Raw genomic sequence first — 19057 nt, forward strand, 5'->3', positions numbered from 1 at the left:
AAAATAAATTAGGAGTCTTGGTCTATACTGACACAGAATTATTGCTGTTCTAGAGGTGCAGAGTCTAGCAGATAGCCGTCTTGTGGAGATCAATTAGCTGCTTCAGGTCCTAAATCCAGCTGACCTGAGGTGGGTAGCTCAATAAATATGTTTAAGATGATGCCCCTTAGGCATTTTAAATTTTTCTTCCATGATGTTTTCAAGCTGCTAAGTAATATTTAATTTCTTCAATAATCGTAGAATCATAGAATCATGGAATCATACAATGGTTTAGGTTGGAAGGGGCCTTGAAGATCATCTAGTTTCAGCCCCCCTGCCATAGGCAGGGACACCTCCCACTAGACCAGGTATAATATATATAATACATAATAATATATATATATAGTATATAGGTAATAATATATATAAAAATAATATATAGGTAAGAAGCAAATAAAAGTTTTAAAACAAATATGAGCATTGTGGAGGACTTCTGTGTAATTTATTTTCCCTTTTTTCCCCTCCTCCCCTTATTTCTGTTTTTTTTTTTGTTTTTCCCTCAGGTGTTTTTGTTTTGACACAGATCATTAATGTTTTCCGGACAATTCCTCTCACTTTTAAGGACCAATTTATTATCGCCTATGGAGGCCTCCGAGGAGCTATTTGCTTTTCACTTGTGTTTCTGCTTCCTCCTGCTGTGTTTCCCAGGAAGAAATTGTTCATCACTGCTGTTATCGTGGTGATATTCTTTACCGTTTTCATTCAGGTAATGCCTTTCCTCTTCCGGACTTCTTTCTCAAACAGGTTGTAAATAAGCAGTGGGAAGAAAAACAAATGTCGTAACTTACTGGAAAGAACATACTTGAAGGTACTTTCCATGGTCATAGTTGAAAAAAAAATGCTATGCAGACTGCAGACAGGTAGCACAAGTATGTCAGATATTAAGTACTTATGCTAACATATAAGTAGTATTAAGCATTTAAGACCTAGTGAGGTTGGAGTAGAGATAAGAGATAATCTGGGTACAGCCCCAGCACTAATTCCTTGTTAGAATATTCAAAGTTGTGCATTTACTCAGGAGCTCGGTGTTGGGTATGGCACACAGTGAGCAGAGGATGGAAGACACTGAGGGCACTGAGAGGTGAACTAAAGTGTTTGAGTCATTATCCAGAGGGGTGAGGGAGATGTGAGGGGCTAGTACATGGAATTTTAGGTCTGTAGGAAAAAATATATTTTTTCAGCCTGCCTTTTATATGAATAAAAGTGCCATGGGAAGTAGCAAGTGTCTGTGCTCACACTTGGGAAAGGGGAAAAGGTGGCTGGAGCAGCTGCAGGTCAGTTAGTTGACCCTAGAATGCAATCTGTGAAACCTGACTTTGAAGGACAGAATAATTTAAAATACGGAGGTAAATGGAGTGTGTTCTGAAAAGCAGCATGGTTTACCAAGGGAAACCTGGTATTCTTTGATAAGGCAGTTTATTTTCTAGAGTAATCTCATCTAACCGGACTATTGTAAAATCTTTGAAGGAAGGGGCTATGTAGGAGATTGTTAGCTTAACTACTCGTTAAACTGAGGTTTAGAGTGATGTTAGGATGAGGAAGGAGCTGACAGTTTCTCCTTTAAAGGGATATAGAAGCATATGGTCCTTTGGGTCAGAAAGGACATCTGGGGGTCTCTAGTTCAACCCAGTGCCCAAAGCGAGGCCACCTTCAAAGGTAGATCATGTTGCTCAGGGCCATGTCAAGTTGAGTTCTGAATATCTCTATGGGTGGAGATTTCCCAGCTTCTCTGGGCACCTGCTCCAGCGTTCAACCACTCTGGTCAGATAATAGACTGACGAGATGTTATTCATGGAATTCCTCAAGGATGGTTCCTGGGGTTGGTTTTGTTTAATATTCACATTATTGACCTCGGAACATAAACATACGAGTTTTTTGTTGCTGATGTTCCTTGTGATGGGCTGTGGAAGGTGTTACCAGGGTGACAGCGCGATTGGGTATCATGTAGAAAGAATAGAATAACTGAGGGCCAATATGATAGAAACATAATGAAATTCAACAGTAGTTAAGTGCAAATGTGTTCTTGCCAGGACTTTCTTGCTAGGGATTTCTCTTATGAAATGGGGACCTTTCGTTTGGAAAAAAATAGAAAGGGAAAAAGACACAGGTGTACTAGTTGATAACAGAGTAGACTTTAAGCCACCGATGCAGTGGGGAAAGAAGAAAGGCAAATCCGATCTGAAGACATACTGAGATAGGTATTTCCATCAGAGAATAGTGTCATGTTCTAGAGTGATCCTGGGACTCGTAAGCCTGTTGTGTGAAAGGAGACCAGAATGCCTTGGCCTTAGCCAAGAAGAGGGAATGTAATTACTGTTTATATGAGGGAGTGAACACCATAGAAGGAGGAGCACTGTTTAAACTAAAAAGACAAATGTTGGCACAAGAACAAAGTGGTACAGAGTGGCCATGATGCAATTAAGAAACAGCTTTCTAATTATCAGAACAATGAGGTTCAGGATGAGTGTTCCAGTATGAGCAATGGGGCAAAGAAACCTAACTACTTTAAAGGTAAAGCTAGATTCATTTACGAAAAGAAATATATGACCTGGTTGTCTGGGATAGTAGGAACCGATCTCAACACCATGAGATATTCATTCCTCTCCTCTGTGCCAGTGCACCTATACCAATAAACAAATTATGTCAATTCTTCTAGAAATAATTGTTCAAAACCATTATATCATTCTGGGGTAGCCAAAACTTTTTCTTCTTTCTCTGAGAATAGTCAGGCAAGGACACATATTTACAAAAAGTCTTAGTGTCGTGATCTCGAATAGCAATTTTAGTGCTACTGTTGACACATCTTTGAGTATCTGTTTTAGAAGTCATCACTTAAAAAGAGTACTTTATATGTTTGCTTCGGAATGATGAGGGATCTGTTTATTAATTCAGAAAACAAGTGAGAGTTTTTCTAATATATATCAGAACTGGAAAAAAAAAGTTTAAAAATACTATGGATGTGGTAATTGATGTATTCCTTGTGAGGTTGCCTGTCTTGGACCTTTTAGCTCTAGAGAGCCCCTTCCTTCCTTCCTTCCTTCCTTCCGTTGCATTAGTGGAGTCTCCGTGCTGTCAAGGACTTCATAGCTAAGTGCAACATCTGCTAATCAGAAGAGTGAATTCACTGATATAAGTATTGTGTCAGGCTGGATTTTGGGGTTAGGAAGGTGAAAGGGTATCCAGAGCTAAAACGGTATCCACAGCCATTTTCAATGCTCTGACAGAGATGGAAAAGATCGAAAGGCTTTGTTTTTTCTTTATGTTTATGGAAAAAAAAAAAAACAAACACCAGAACTATGTGCCTTTTTTTTTTTTTTTTGTCTTCACAGGGAATAACAATTCGCCCACTGGTGGAGTTTCTTGATGTCAAAAGGTCAAATAAAAAGCAGCCTGCTGTCGGTGAAGAAATTTATAACAGGGTATGTTGCAGCTTTAGTGTCATAGATGAAACCCCCCTAGAGATGAAATTCCTAGTGGCTTTCAGTAAGACAAGGATTCAGCATATAGTATTACAGAGAGACACACTCTTTTAGACTTCTTTTCGGTAGCTGTTATAAGCACAATAACTGTAGAGCTTGTATTTAACCTTTGGCAATTACCAAAATTAGCATTATTATGTATCATTATTTTGGAATCTTCATTTTCTTAGTTGTTCATCTCTTGAGGTTAATTAATTTTCTGTAGTTTGTTTCACACATAAGTTATGTGTTATTTTAGAACTTGGTTACATTAGGAAAGCTCTGGCAATTTAATTACGTTACATTGCATTTCCATTAGTCTGATTAAACAAATGCAAACTCCTCCTATACACACTCTTAAACTTACTTAACTCGCACATCATCATCCTCTTTATAGATTTGTACTTGGTACGTGTATGTCTCCAATTATTGCAGTTCATTAGCCTTGAATATTCTTGAATGTATTTCTCCTTGCAGCATACCTGTGGCAGGTGGCTTGAAATTCTAAAAATGAGAAATAATAAGGACCACATGCAACAAAGAAGTCAATCTAGGCATCTAAAAGTCTGTGCTTGTAAAGCTTATCTTTTGGACATACCTACCATGATTTGCCCCTGAATTTGAGAGACCCCTGCTATGGTCCTTGAGTTAAGAGCAGACGAGCTGCCTCTGGGGATCAAGTGAGATCCTAGCTGAACTGGTTCGCTCTTTTGCAATTCCTAATAAACTGAGGAAGAGTGTCTTTCTAATATTAGGTGCTCTGGATGCTTTGAGGTGAGTCTAGACCACAGTCCCCTATAATTGCAGCTCAGGACCTGATGCTGCCTATCTCAGCTCTGTCCTGTGCGTCCTGAGGGGCCAATGCTAAGGTGGGGAGCTGCTGCCCACTCAGGTTCTCTTCTCTGCAAAGTAGTACCTGGTTTACTGTCAGGCCTGAAGAAGTCCCTGGAGAAGTCCCAGGCATAGCCCTAAGTGGTTAGGGAACTTAAAAGAAATGAAGATATGGGGGGAAAAAAGTTACCTCCAGATTCAGGCAGGACCTGAGCAAGGCTGACATTGAGGAAAATAGCAACGAACTTCTGTCCTTTTGGGCTGCGAGCTAAGGAAGCTCCACAAGAACAAAACGGAGTCTGGCTCTGGGTTTGATTAGACTACGTTTAGTTAAACTGAAGCGTCACCCCGAATACTGACTACGCTTTTCTGTTTTGAAGTAAGTTAGGAACTAATAATATCTAAGGGCAGGCCAAGCCACGTCGGTAAGTTTATGTAATGAACTGACGTTTCCTCTTCAGTTCTTTGACCACGTGAAGACTGGAATTGAAGATGTGTGCGGACACTGGGGTCACAACTTTTGGAGAGATAAGTAAGAATGTCATTTAAAACTTTTGTTATATGGGAGAGGCTAAACTGGCTCAGCAGCAACAAACGAAGGCTGTTGGGCATCAGATTTCATTTTCAGCATTTTAATCTTGAAAGCGGATGGTTGTTTTTAGAATGTGTGGGTTACAAAGGGAAAGCAGCAAAACAATGTCTTTTTACTAAACCACAAGTAAGTAGAACAACTCCAGCTGGGAAGAAAGGCGGCCCTCCGATCCCAGGGGAAAGTACGGTACCTTCTGAGGGTGGGTGTCCTCTCCCTGTTTCTGACTGTTTCAGAGCATTTCCTGTATGTCTGCTGGGCCTTTCGTCCCATCCGGCTTTCCTCCTGCAAATTGTATGTCTCTGCAGTGTTAAGTGAGGGGTTAGTTCCCTATTGGATGGGAAACATACAAAAGCTTTGGGACTTTCTCTAGAAAGATCAAGGCACCAGCTGGCGTGAGGTGCATGAGAGATCCTAATGGCAGGCAGCTCCACGGTTCTTGATGGTATGTATTATTTAAGACTTCGTGTCAGTTAAGAAGATTACCACTGGCAATACCTGAATAATTCTGGTGTTTAGTTTAGCTGCTGAATCACCATTGTCATCGGTTTGGATCTAACTCCCTTTTCTTAGAAGCACGCTCTTTTACACCCAAATCGTTTAGACCCAAAGCGTGGGCATTGCTCACCCACCTTTTAGTCACTGCTCCAACAAGAATTTAAGTGTTTTCTACAAAGAGGAACAGCACCAGCAGGAAGGGCTGAGAAGAGCCTTCCCCAAATGATTTGAGGGCAGCGCAGTGAGGGCACTCTCGTGACAGATGCATACATGACATGGGTACAGCTTTCCTTTACTCACCCTGGTTCTCCTCCAGTCTGTGTGAGATCTTTAATTAACAGGTTACAGAGCAAAGGAGGGTCCCACATTTTCACGACCTTCAGACCCAAAATCAGGAATAATTTCAGAATGGCCGTAGGGCAAAATATTTTCTGAGAAAAAATATCACCCCAGCTGTAATCAATATTTTTTCACCAAGCATGCAAGAGGGTTGCAATTGCTTTAGAGGAAAGGGAGAACTTCCAAAGTTTCACAAAAGCAGGCTAAAATTTCAAAGAAAAAGCAGTCAGTGCAAATTTAGACCTTGTATTTGTTATTACAGTAAATATTTAATGTTCTCTTTGTCTTGATGAAAATGGAGAATTAAAAATAATATTGCCTAATAACACGGAACACCTAAAAGTTTAAAGTTGCTGCTAGGGAGACTTTCCATTAACATATTAACGAAAACACAGGTTAAGACTATCTATCTGAAGCAAAGATGAACTTGACCCTTTTTTATGTTACTCAGCAGTAGGTTGTTAATATGAATAGACGCATTCCCAGGGAATGAATTCCTTCACAATTGCATTAGCCACAGTATATTGGCTTTCCTTAACTACGCACGGTAAAGATTAACTGGTTGGGGTGGTTTGCCTCATGGACAGGTTTAAAAAGTTTGACAACAAATACCTGCGAAGACTTCTAATCCGGGAGAACCAGCCCAAATCCAGCATTGTTTCTTTGTACAAGAAGCTGGAAATCAAGCATGCCATCGAGATGGCGGAGAGCGGAATGATAAGCAAGGTCCCATCGTCGGTGTCTCTCAGGTGAGCGAGCGATGCCAGGGTGGCCGAGCGTTTCGGCTGGGTCGCGTAATTTCTTTCACAGCCCGGTCTGTCGGCAGGATAATCACTTTGACTTGGGACACTTTGTGTCCAAATGTCACCTGAACAGTAAGCGGATGTGAAACGGGAGCTTTTGCCTGCAGCTCACACACGAAGCGCCCGGAGAGCTGCGCTGGTCCGGAGGGTGTAGTTTTACAAGGGCAGCTGCTCACGGGAACATTGATTTACCACATAGAGCGGAGCTGGGTTTGAACCAGTTCCTGCCCATCTGCTGTGAATAGCTACGGGGGAAGCCTGAGGGGCATTTTGAAAAGCACCTTAATCAAATTCACAGTTTAATGTAATTTATATCAAATTTTGGAGACTGGGTTTTGAGCCTCGCCACTGACTCAGATGAGATCAAGATTTCATTCCTACATGTTACGTTTTCACCTGTTCCTCGGTTGTTTTGAAATGTTGTTTCCAACTCTAACGAAGGAAATAGTTCAAATGTAATTCCCAGTCATAAAAATAAAAGCATTCTTTCTCTCTTTCTTTCCTCTATTTTCCTTTTTTATCCTGCCACAGTGAATATCATGAAGGAAAGATAAAGCCGCTTTCTCCCACTGAAATGGAAAACATGCGGGAAATATTAACAAAGAATCTCTACCAAATACGACATCGAGTAAGGATGAAGTTTTGCATACTTAAACATCCCACTAATCTTTGAATACACTGATTACCTTCATAACATATCTTTGGGCTAGTGCAGCATCTGCTGTACCACAGCATAATAATTAATGTCGATATTTACTTCTATTGCCTGTGGATCCATGTCCTGTCATACGTACAGCAACATATTCATACTCCTTGATGTAAATAGGTTACTTGACCTTATACGAGAGATAAAAATTAATGGTTTGGTTTTGTTATTAGCTACAATATACTTACATTACTTAAAAGGGATCATAGGTGCGAATTCAACCAACGTTGTCCCACTTATATCAGTATTTTGGTCACTTCATGATATGAGATTAGATTTCCCATTTGCCTCCAGTTGTGAAGTTGTTTGTATTAAGAGCAGAGGTGATGAGCTGGAAAAACAGTGAAATAAAAGCAAAAAGGACATTTCACATTTACCCTCCTGTGGCTAAGTAGTTTCAATGTCTGAGTCCTTGGAAAACATTCAAAAGCGGAGCAAGCTTCAGCTTGCTGGAGGTAAAAATGGCTTCCCCCTAGGTGACTCAACTTATCGCTTTCAAGTGTGCATCCTCTATTGACATATTGACTGAGCTAGTCCAATGTGGGGGTAAACACTGTGTTCAGCCAGCTTTTTCCGATTTATCTTTCATTACAAATATCAGCAGGTTAAAAAAAAAAAAAAAAAAAAAGCAGGTGCTTGCGAAGCAGATGACTAAAAAAATGCTGGCATAATTACTGTCCTTGTTTTTCAATATGATTTTGTTCGCAAGGATTTATGATGCTTGTTACAACAAGGCTGTTTTGCACTGTGCATATAGTTCAACACATTTGACATCGTGCTTTTCAGAATGTAACCCCTGCTTTTATATTTCAGACAATGTCATATAACCGACATAGCCTGGCTGCAGATGCAAATGAAAAGCAGGCCAAAGAAATTCTGATCCGTCGCCGGCACAGCCTTAGGGAGAGCCTGAGGAAGACGAACAGCTTGTCAAGAGAAAGACCGGTACTTGCATTTTAGTTGTTTTACAGAAAACAGTTCTTTGTAGCTAAATCTCATGCGGGAAGGAAATCTTCTGAAATCCAGAAAAAAATATTCCTGAATTTGGAAGACAAACGCACATCTTATGTCACTCTCACATCTTGAATTGCACACAGGGGCCCCTTAATTTGGGCTGACCCTTTCAGCAAAGCTTCAGTCTTGTAGAATATGATATGGGAGTGGGATCTGCTGCCATAATTTTATCTCAGAGGAGCTGAACAGGCTCCACACACAGTGTATTTCTAAGGGATGGTCAGTATTCTCTTGTCAGCATTTTGGTGAGGTGTGGATGATCAAGGTCAAAAATTACTTTGATACAGACTACTTACAGTATGTTTCAAAATATGGGAAAGAGGACAACTTTTGATCGAGTCAGTCAGGGTGGGCACTTCATTTGAAAAATGTTTTTTGGGTATTTAGTATTCATAAAATGTAGTCAAGACTTCAGGTTTTGACAGAGAATAGGAAAACCCCCTCCACCTAGAAGAAATGGTATGTCATGATGACATTTGGCTCTCTGAGGCAATGCTGCGATACCTTCATTGCAAACTTCAGACCATATTTGAACATAGCATGCTGATTCAGCAGGGAAGCTGAATCCCAAATCACCTTCTTATTGGAGACTAATCCTTCGTATTGGAGAAATTACCCATCCTATAAATACATATTTTCATGTTACAGGAATACTTAGTGACTGGTACCTTTATTAACGCCTTCAGCAGCTGAGGCTGGAATGATGTCTCCAATAAGTGCTGTATCTCATTTGTGATCATTACTAGGGTTACTGTGGCCTTAATTGTGACAATAAGTTTGTTCCTGAATGATTTTTCCCCTCTCAACCACAGTTACATATATTGTCTCTGTCATACAAATAAATGACATACTAGGTGGAATAATGAAGAGACTGAGCAGAATTGAGACATTTTGGGGGCAGGAAGAGAAAGAGAATGTCTGACAGCTTTTTAAAATGCACAGGCTGTAATTTTAAAAATAATCATCCTTGGATAAATTCACCGCAGAGGGAAGCATAGTGGTCCTGAGCAGCACAGCAATATCCAACGAGGAAAAATGTCTTATGAAACACAGATTTCCTTTCAGGTTCCCTTTGAGTGTGCAACCATGAATGGTACAAGCAGGGGAGAGCTGGTAGACTGTAAAGGTTTTAAAAAATCTTTGTACCGAATGTAAGAAAGGATGCCCTTGAGAAATTTTTGAATTTTAAATAAAAAGCAACCTTTCCTGGGAAGTACCTCTTATGTTCCAGGAAGTATGAGGTGTGCTCTGCACCCAGGGCCTTTACAGCTTAGTCCTGGGAAAACATGGATTTTATGCCCTGAATTGGTAAATGATCACGCTGGTGCCTAACTTCCCCACCAACTGCAGTGTGACTAGTCAACTGTATAAAGTCATTTATATGTATAAAGTGCTTGCAGGATCAGAATACAGATTAGTTCTTGTGCCCGAGCTTCAGTCGCAACCAAATTTTTGCAGCTGGCTAATAAAAAGTTCCAAACGGGAATGGCATGAAGTGATGCCGTGCTTGCAGCGTTAGCTTTCCTTAGGAAAACCTGTACAGGTAAGGTTGAGGTTAGAGAGCGTACATTTATTGACTTCGATGTCAGAGGGCATATCACTAGGCATTGCTTTGATTAAGCTGCTTGAGATTACTCGGTCTTTACCTTAGTTCGCACAGACCTCAACCAGCAATTGGCGTTAACTTGAGTGCGTAGTAAAAGATCATGTATTAGCTAATCCCAAACTACTCTTTAGCCCCTCAGCTACATAAACCCATTCAAGCCTTAGTCGCGTATCTTAACAGACGTTATGCAGATACTTCAGTCTGCAGTAACTTAACATTTCTTATATTTCTTTGCACAGGCTGCTGCAAATACAAAAAGATTCCTTTCACTTCCTAAAAACACTAAACTCCCAGAGAAGCTACGAGTGAGAAATAAAACATCTTCCAGAGGTAATGACGTTGTTTTCTGCTCTCTCTTATTACTGTGCTGCAGTCATTTTGCCTGCACAGAAGAAAAGGTTTTCCAGGGATGGCGTAGGGAAACCAGCATATTAATTTTCAAATAAATATTACATGGTTTATGTTCACATGCTTGCATTCTAGAGTTAATACCTTCAGAGCATATTTCTAGGTGTTGGATGTTTAGCAGGGGTCTTAGAGCATTAAAAGCGGGGGTACTAAAGCAGGTATTTGAGCGTAGAGGAATGCCCCAGCAAGCAGAGTCTTGTGGGGCTTTCTCCGTTCAAATGCCGTAGTGGCATTGTCCTCCCAGCACGTCTCCTTGGGTGAGCGAGCAGCAGCCTGAAACACTTCTGCACCAGAAATGCTGCCATGGCTCATTCTCCTTGTCTTTATTCCCTAATGTCCAGATCTTCCTCTTGGATTATGAGCCTGTTTGGTTTCTTTTCTCACTGGAGTTAGGGTAGAGGACGCTGCTCTGAGAACCAAACCAGAGAGGAGGACAATGAGGACATGAGATCTGCTTTATAGATCCCATTAAGAACTTCTCAAAATGCTGTGGTTTACAACCAAAATGTCTTTTTTTTTTTAGTGCCTAAACTCACAATTGTTTTATATTGGAGATCTTGAATTCTAACAAAAAAATTTAAAAAGCTGGAAGAAGACAACCATTTGATGTGAAAACTTTGCCCAATTCTATGTATTACTTTTGATTATTACCGTTTGTATTACCGTGCTTACACCGTGTTCAGGAGCATTCCCTTTCATGACAAGCAACCATCAAGATCTCTTGTGGGGAAGATTAAATCTCTACAAAGGCGCTAAAGTGTCTTTATCCCCACCCCAATTAGTCTCCCACTCTTCCAAATCAATTTAGCAACAGACCACGTTTTTGTCTGTTAATAATGACATCTTTGCTTTCCTGAATGTAGGATGCCTTTTATTCTGTAGTTATGTCTGCAGAGGTCACCTACTGTCACCTAGAATTAAAGAGGAAATGTGCCTCCAGATTATTCAATTGTCAAAAAATATATTATTTGACATATTTAGGGGGGAAAAAGCCTGCAAACACAGTCTGATGAAGACCTTCCTTGATATATAATTATCTGGGTGAATGAACAATTATGTGGTGATATATTTTGTTGACCTCTTCCTCACCTTTTTAAAAGAAAGAACATGTAGGCTGCTAATGGAAGTTGTTCTTACGACAGTTGCACAATACACAATTCTTTGCTTTGATATATATAAAACATCGTATCTGACTTAAGTCTAAGAACAAATCTGAAGGCATTCACAAATGATTGTTGAAAAGATTTTGATCATTTGTCATCATTTGATAACGACTGAAGCGTGCAAGTTTTGATGAAGGTTTTAGTCAATTAAAAAGAAGTCTGCTGGGGAAAATATATGCACGTGTGCACAACCAGAATGTTTCCAGCTTGCTTTACCTGCTAGCGATCGTTTAAGAGTATCCCCTGAATGGCTATGCCAACTCTCTCTTGCCCATTTTCTGCCTTGTTGTGAGGGGGTGAAGGATTCTGCAGCACTTGCAGCCTGTGAGATTTGCCCTGTGGATTTTCTTTGGTATCTTACATTCAGCTACATTAAGGACAGGCTGTTTCCTCCCACCTGTACGTTGACCTTGGGAGATCCTCTGCACGCTGACAGTCCTTTTCCAAAGTCAGGTTTCTAGAGCTCTTGTCCATGTCGTGCTCTGGAAATGCCTCTCAGGTTAGATTTCACGGGATGTGAGGGTGAGATATCTCATTTCTGTATCCTGCTTGGACATAAGCGGGGAGCAGACCCCAAGATGCTCAGACAGGGTCAGATTTCTCCGTGTCCGGAGGCAGAAATGGGGAAATGCCAACTCAAACAGGGGGGCACTCAGTGATTAAGGAGCGGCTGTGTGGGGACTTTCTAAAAATCACAGTTCAGAGGGGAGGGATGTTTGTAATTCAAATCTATTCTCTGTCCCAGCAGAGCAAAGTGTCTGTTACTTGGTCTAATCAGAAAGCACTGAATTTGGGAAACTTTATTCCATGCCCACTAGTGCTTAGCGTGTTGTTATTCAAATATCCCTGAAACAGTAATATTTTGCACCTAAAATTTTAATTTTATTTTCAATTAACAGTGGGTGACAGCAGTGACTCTGAGCTGGACGCCGCCACCACAGTGCTCAATCTAAGACCCAGAGCGGGGAAAATCTTGAGAGACCAGAGACTGAGACAGCAGAGGCCATCGCCAGAGTTTAGGGTGGAGTGGAAGAACGAAGTTGACGGGAGCCAGGACGGACGAGGAGAGCAGCCGGAGCCAAGCACCTTGCCTCAGCCATCCATCGGGTTCAGGCAGCCACTGCTGACGAGACCAAGATTTGGCACTTTGAGCGGGGAAGATTTGTCTGCAGACCACGGGTCGGCCAGACCTACGCCACCACCACGGTTAGTCAGGCAGGCATCGCAAGGGGAAAGGCAGAGAAGTAAGCCCGAGAACCAGCCATACTGATCAGAGCAGAAAGAGAACTACTGGTAAGAAACCATGGATGGGTCGAATGAGGATTCTAAACTATCTGATCAGACTATGGGATCCATTAAAAAAACCACCAACCGAGCCTCAGTGTGGATCTAACCACTTCCATTTGGATAAAGTCAATGCTATTAACTAAGCTAAAGGAATACTGGAACAGTTGCAAAGCTGAAGACACAAAAAAAGAGAAATCTCTTTTATAAATAACTTATGGCAATGCTTTAATTACATTATTTCCACTATTAAGATAGGATGGAAATGTGCCTTATCACATCATCTCTTGTGGAACCAAGTCATGCAGGTTCAATACCCAGTTATCCATTGAAAATCATTGTTGAAAGTCCGGCGAGGAATGCGTTCTTAAAAAAAATATTCTGTATCATTTCAGATTTTATTTATAATCAATTGTTTTAACTGGAGCTTTAATCTGCTTAACACTGAAAATTGCACAATGCACCTATTGTACAGACTTTGTAAGAAGAATAAAGATATTCCTAAAGCCCAGTTTGTTCGAAGAGCTGTGATGCAGAAAAAGAGGAAGAAGAGAAGGAACAAGCTGTAGGAGCAGAATTGCAAATACAGTTTACAGAGAGGAATTGCAACAGAGACGAGACCTGAATAGCTTGAATTTTTACTTTCTGATTTTGTGGCAATATGTAACCTTTGAAAAGTACTGAGAATCGCCAAGGGAAATCTGAATGACCTTGACTTTCACTAATGTCAACAACGGCTGAGAGCACCTAGCGGGACACCAGAAGCCTCTAAAAAGAGAAAACTTTAAGTGGATAAATAACGTTCAGAATTATTCAGAATTGCTTTTTGCACCTTCGTTTCTCCGTTGCAGTGCAAACACGGCAGTAGAATAGTTGCAGAGCACTGCCCATAGCCAAAGCGAGCAGTCTCCTGTTTGAGTCAGGGACCACTGAGACTCAAGAAAGCTCATTCAACTCATGCTTGTGACCCTGGTCAGCTTGTTTTACTTTTCTTGTTTCCTCGTCTGTAAAAGGGGAAAGATAATCTTTTCTTTGTCTGAGCTATGCACTCCCGAGGAACAAAAATGTTCCGTCTAATTTGTTTGTACAGAAAAGTAGCACAGCGGGGTCCTGGAATAAGTTGAAGTCACTGTGCACCTTAATATCACCCGTAAGAAACACAGACTTCTTCATCCCAGCACAAATGGCTGCCATTTGAGTGCCTCTGGGAGGGGAGGGTGCAGTAAAATAAATGATACTTAACTGCAGCTCTCAGGAATTTGCACTTTCTGTCCCGCTTAATCTGTCTTAAGTTTTGAGCTTGCTTTAGCACAGATACACATTTCAGCACAATGCAGAAATCATTTTCATTCTACTTGTTACAAGATTGATAACTTTAATTGAAGAATGTACACTGTGAAATCATAACTTTTCTTTTTTTCGTTAGCACATTTCTAAATCTGTGGGCAATAAGATTAATTTTTTTTTTTTTATTTAAGCTTGTTTTGAAAGAACCATTAAAAATCAGAATTGCCTTTTAAAATCACAGGGTAGCTTTCTTTCAAAGGTTCGCGGGTGGGGTTGACAAATTAGTTTTATAAATGGGGATTAAGACTTTCCTTCTAACAGCTTTTCCAAAATATTTATTTCATGTATGTACTTGAAATGTCAAGCCTTCCTAAACTCTTCTATTGGCACAGGTCTTGTAGTCTTTTTCCTTTGTTCCACATATGGAAGTTTCTGCTGCGTGTCAAATGCAAAGTCTAAGCTGCAGAGGGATGGCTATGCGAACCCTAAAAATCTCAGTCAAATGTTCATGGCTATTGTCAACCACTGATTTTTGTGGAAGGCAATAATACTTAGCGATCCTTTGATGATCATCTCCTGTTTGGGGGAAAAAAAGAAAAAAAGGTTCAAACAAAGCCAGAAAGCTTTAAAACCAAATTTGAATTTGTCTTTTGACAGGAAAATACGTTTCATCAATAAAATTGTCAGCGGGTACTACGTGACTGCATTATCGGGATCATGTTTGAATGAGAAAGAAGCCCTAAGTGTGGAGTTCAGTTTTGAAACCGTGTCCTCCTTGCAGATCAGACTGTTTTTTATATCAGGCCCATCTGAAATTTGACCAAATAAATAAATAAATAAATAAATGTGAAATATTGCACAGCAACATTTAGTTTAACTCCTGTGGAGATTTCTCTTCCATGTGCTGGTAGCGATCAAGGAATTGGCTTGTATCCGGGGAACGCTGCCTTTTTTTCCAAATGGTTGTCTTTTTTTAATGCACAGTTCTAAATAATGAATGGAGGTTTCAGGAACCTTACTGCTCTGCTGGTTGCCCGTTAGTGCAGCACATGCTCAGACCATCGGTACTTATAGTGGCTGCCCCCATAGTACACGCACATCAAATTGGAGGTTGGTTTTGTGAAATACGGTCTTAAGCTCTTGGTGCTTCAAAACATTCTAGCACGCTGTTACCTGTCCAAAGCACTTCGAGATCCACGGATGACAAGCGTCAAGGCAGATCTCCAGCACGGCTACACTGTGAAGCAGAATCACGAGTCTCCCGGAACTCTGTCTCCTTGCAAGCGCTCTCTCCCTTCCCCACTCCTGCTCCTCCCACCCGTTTCAGACTCTTTTCCGCTACTGCTGGGTCAGACCATCACCACCTCTGGGAACTATCCTGGTCGTTCTTTTCGGTAGCAATGACAGCAGCAGGTGACACAGGCTGTGTCTCAGGTAGTCCTTCTCAATCAGCTGTTGCTCTAGTTTGGGTCAGAGGTTTGCCTTTTCAATTTTTTTTTTTTTTCTTTTCCCGCAAAGGAAAAAAAAAGTTCAATAGCACTTTTTGATCTTTCTAAAAGGCCCATCTAACTTTATCTTGCAGAGGAGACCTTTCCTTCGTGTTGTAGCAAAGAGAGTCTGTCCGCTGGAGAATGAAATGCCCAATAACTGTCCTTGAGCGCCATCTGATGGGGAAAGTCATGTATTGACTGGGAACATGTTTTTCATTTTTTCAGGGAACCACTTCTTCTTCAGCAGTGACTGGGAAACTCGCCAAATCCACATACAGATTTTTTGTTTCCAGATGGACTCCCCAGTACACTCTGTAGCATTGATATTTTCCTGCCTTGGTGAGGAAGCACAATGCCCAGTTATAGGGACAGTAGGAAAATATGTGTGTCACACTGAATTAAGGTTTTCCGAGAATTTCCCCCTTCAGCCGCTGAGAGGCCTATAAATTTAAAGTAAGTGGGTTAAGAAAGTAGGTATAGCGAGGACTAAAGAGTAAGATGAGCACTCAGTTATCTGTTTTAAGCAGAAACTTGAAAGAGAAAACAAGACCAATTTGCCATAAGAGGCAAGATTTTCAGGGCTGTCCTACTTGGTACTAAAGTATAACCCAAGCTCCACTGGAACCACGGGTGTTCCACAGAAGAAAACCGTGCTGCATAACAATTTAGAAACTTGAGAATATCCTTCTCCACGGAAGCCACATAGAAATCCCATGGAGAAACAAAGTTAAAAATTCGGCCAAAATAACATGCATGCTGTTGTGGAGATTATCTTGGGGTCTCTGGGAGCACACACACTGCACCCTGCGTGGGCTTTTTCAGGTGATGCCAAGTCCGCCAGTTCCAGACCCCAGCAACGTTTTTAGGCTGACACTTCAAGAAACTCTTTAGCTGGGGACCATTTCCAAAATTGCCTAAGTTCTGCCAACGTTCCCTTCTTCTTCTGAAGAAAAGATGAAGGATTTTGAAACTGGCCGGAGGAATGCTTTTTGTACTACAATAGCTCTGATCCTATGAAAATATGCTCGTGAATATGCTTAAAACACGGCATCTGCAATACACAACCCCTGCCAGGCCAACGATAGATTGGAGGCTCAGGCCAGAATGTTTTCTGGATGGAGGAGGTATCAAGTCCAAGCACGAGAAGGAGGAACTGTTTTAGGACACTACAGAGAGAAGTCATGGACTGCCTGAATCAGGTGCTATTTAAATCCGGGAGAGACAGGAGGACTAACAGCCCTTTCTAATCCCACATTTTAGCAGATCATGATATAACTTGCCCTTTCTGGATAAACCCGCAGCTGTGCTTGACGCTGTCAGTTGTTTGAACAACTTTCAAGACAAAGAGTTTCATCTCCCTCTTGGCCTATTTATTAGATGGCCAGTTAAATGGGGTTAAACCATGATATTAAAAAATAAAAAAATAAAAGCATGTCAGCTTAATTCTCCCCTGAATAATTGAAGGAAACTTAGCATTTGGGAGTTAATCAAAGTTGGGGCTGAAAATTGTCCCTCTTGGATACTGTGCTGGGCCACTTGAGAATCTTACCCATCAGAAGAATTCTTCTTGCAGGTGGTAGACAGATCTTCTAATAGGATAACATGATGGGAGATTGGGTTAGCATCATTCCTCTCCCAAGTCAGCAGACACTGATGTGGTTCCTGTACAGCACTGATGTGCTTTGGAAGCCTTTTAATTCTGTGGGATATGACAGAATATGCAGGACTAAGATTGCAGAAAGGAAAGCAATAGATACACTGGCTGCTCTGCTGAGTCTCACTGGTTCATGAGCTGAAACGTGCTCAGGTTTAAATTTGTGATTTGTGAGTTACAACAGCACCCCAATTGCCACAGGTTTTGTTTCAAAAAGTAATTTTTTGCCACAAAAAGGAAAAGGCATTGAAAATACCCCAGTTTACTTAATTTATTTTTCATATCTAAGACCTCCTATTTATTGTCTCTAAATTGGAGAGACATGGATTTGACAGATGGACCACTCGATGGATAAGGAAGTGGCTGGATGACTGCCCTCAAAGAGTTGCAGTCAATGGCTCAATGCCCAAGTGGCAACCAGTGACAAGTGGCATTCCTTAGGAGTCAGTACTGTGGGATGCAGCGCACCCTCAGCAAGTTTGCTGATGGACACCAAGCTGTGTGGTGCAGTTGACACACTGGAGGGAAGGGATGCCATCCAGAGGGACCTGGACAGCCTTGAGAGGTGAGCCCACGCCAACCTCATGAAGTTCAACAAGGCCAAGTGCAAGGTCCTACATCTGGGTCGGGGCAACCCCAAGCACAAATACAGGCTCAGCAGAGAAAGGATCCAGAGCAGCTCTGAGGAGAAGGACTGGGGGATGGTGGTGGATGAGCTCAATGTGAGCCAGCCACGTGCACTTGCAGCCCGGAAATCCAACTGTATCCTAGGCTGCATCAAAAGCAGCGAGGCCAGCAGGTTGAGGGAGGTGATCCTAACCTCTACTCTGCTCTCGGGAGACCCCACCTGGAATCTGCATCCAGCTATGGGGCCCCCAACACAAGAAGCACATGGACCTCTTGGAGCGAGGCCAGAGGAGGCCCACGAAGATGATAAGGCTGGAGCACCTCTCCTGTGAGGACAGGCTGAGAGAGTTGTGGCTGTTCAGCCTTGAGAAAAGAAGGCTCCAGGGAGACCTTATAGCAGCCTTCCAGTACCTAAAGGGGGCCTACAGGAAAGACAGGGAGGGACTCTCTATCAAGGAGTGTAGTGATAGGACGAGAGATGAGAGTTTTAAACTGAAAGAGGGTAGGTTTGGATTAGATATTGGGAAGAAATTATTTACTGTCAGGGCAGTGAAACCCTAGAACATGATGCCCAGAGAAATGGCGGATGCCCCATCGCTGGAAGTCTTCAAGGCCAGGTTAGATGGGGCTTTGAGCAACCTGGTCTAGTGAAAGGTGTCCCTGCTCATGGCAGGGGGGTTGGAACTAGATGATCTTTAAGGTCCCTTCCAACTCTAACCATTCTATGATTACAAATTTGACAGAATGGAAGAGCAGTTCCTATTGCGTAGCACGTCTCAAAAATAGTTATTTGATGCTAATTTAGGATTTAAAGTACCTAGAAATTTGGCTTCATGTCTCCTTGAAAGTTAACACAGTTTTTCAAGACTTCCTTTTAAAACAAGCTTTACAAACTCTTTAATTTTTATGAGAAAGTCATCTGAGCTCCACCCACAATCATTTGATTCTCAAAGTTCAGGCTCCAATGTACTCCCTTACAATATTCACGATCAGCTCTTTGTGAATGAGTCTCCAACATTAGAGCAGTAACAGCACAGTCGAGTCTTGGGTTTTCAAATCCCTAAGTGCCAAGCTATAAAGCATCACTTACGCAAGGGTATTCCACAGCACCCATAACCAAGTAAGGGCTGACAGCACCTGAACATACCCATCAGCTAGAATGTGATGGCATTACAGAGTACTTGAAGTAACCAGCAAGCCTGTTAGAACAAGCATTGCTTACTGTTTTGTTGATGCATTATCTGCTCAATAATCAACCTCT

The 19057-nt window shown here is 41.6% G+C and overlaps 1 protein-coding gene across 1 annotated transcript in view; it reads left to right on the forward strand.

The window, feature by feature from the left end:
* Positions 1 to 12724, forward strand: part of SLC9A2 (solute carrier family 9 member A2) — a gene marked incomplete at both ends in the record, with an annotated part of 32584 nt that extends 19860 nt beyond the window's left edge. The window contains 8 exons of the mRNA XM_082484266.1: positions 543 to 745; positions 3369 to 3458; positions 4790 to 4860; positions 6342 to 6503; positions 7089 to 7185; positions 8077 to 8208; positions 10123 to 10213; positions 12354 to 12724. Coding sequence (XP_082340392.1) covers positions 543 to 745; positions 3369 to 3458; positions 4790 to 4860; positions 6342 to 6503; positions 7089 to 7185; positions 8077 to 8208; positions 10123 to 10213; positions 12354 to 12724 — 1217 coding nt within the window. The remainder of the gene's footprint in view (positions 1 to 542; positions 746 to 3368; positions 3459 to 4789; positions 4861 to 6341; positions 6504 to 7088; positions 7186 to 8076; positions 8209 to 10122; positions 10214 to 12353) is intronic.
* Positions 12725 to 19057: the final 6333 nt, after the last annotated feature.

This window comes from Vanellus vanellus (genome assembly GCF_965231255.1).
Source record: "Vanellus vanellus genome assembly, chromosome: 1".
Taxonomy (NCBI): Eukaryota; Metazoa; Chordata; class Aves; order Charadriiformes; family Charadriidae; genus Vanellus; species Vanellus vanellus.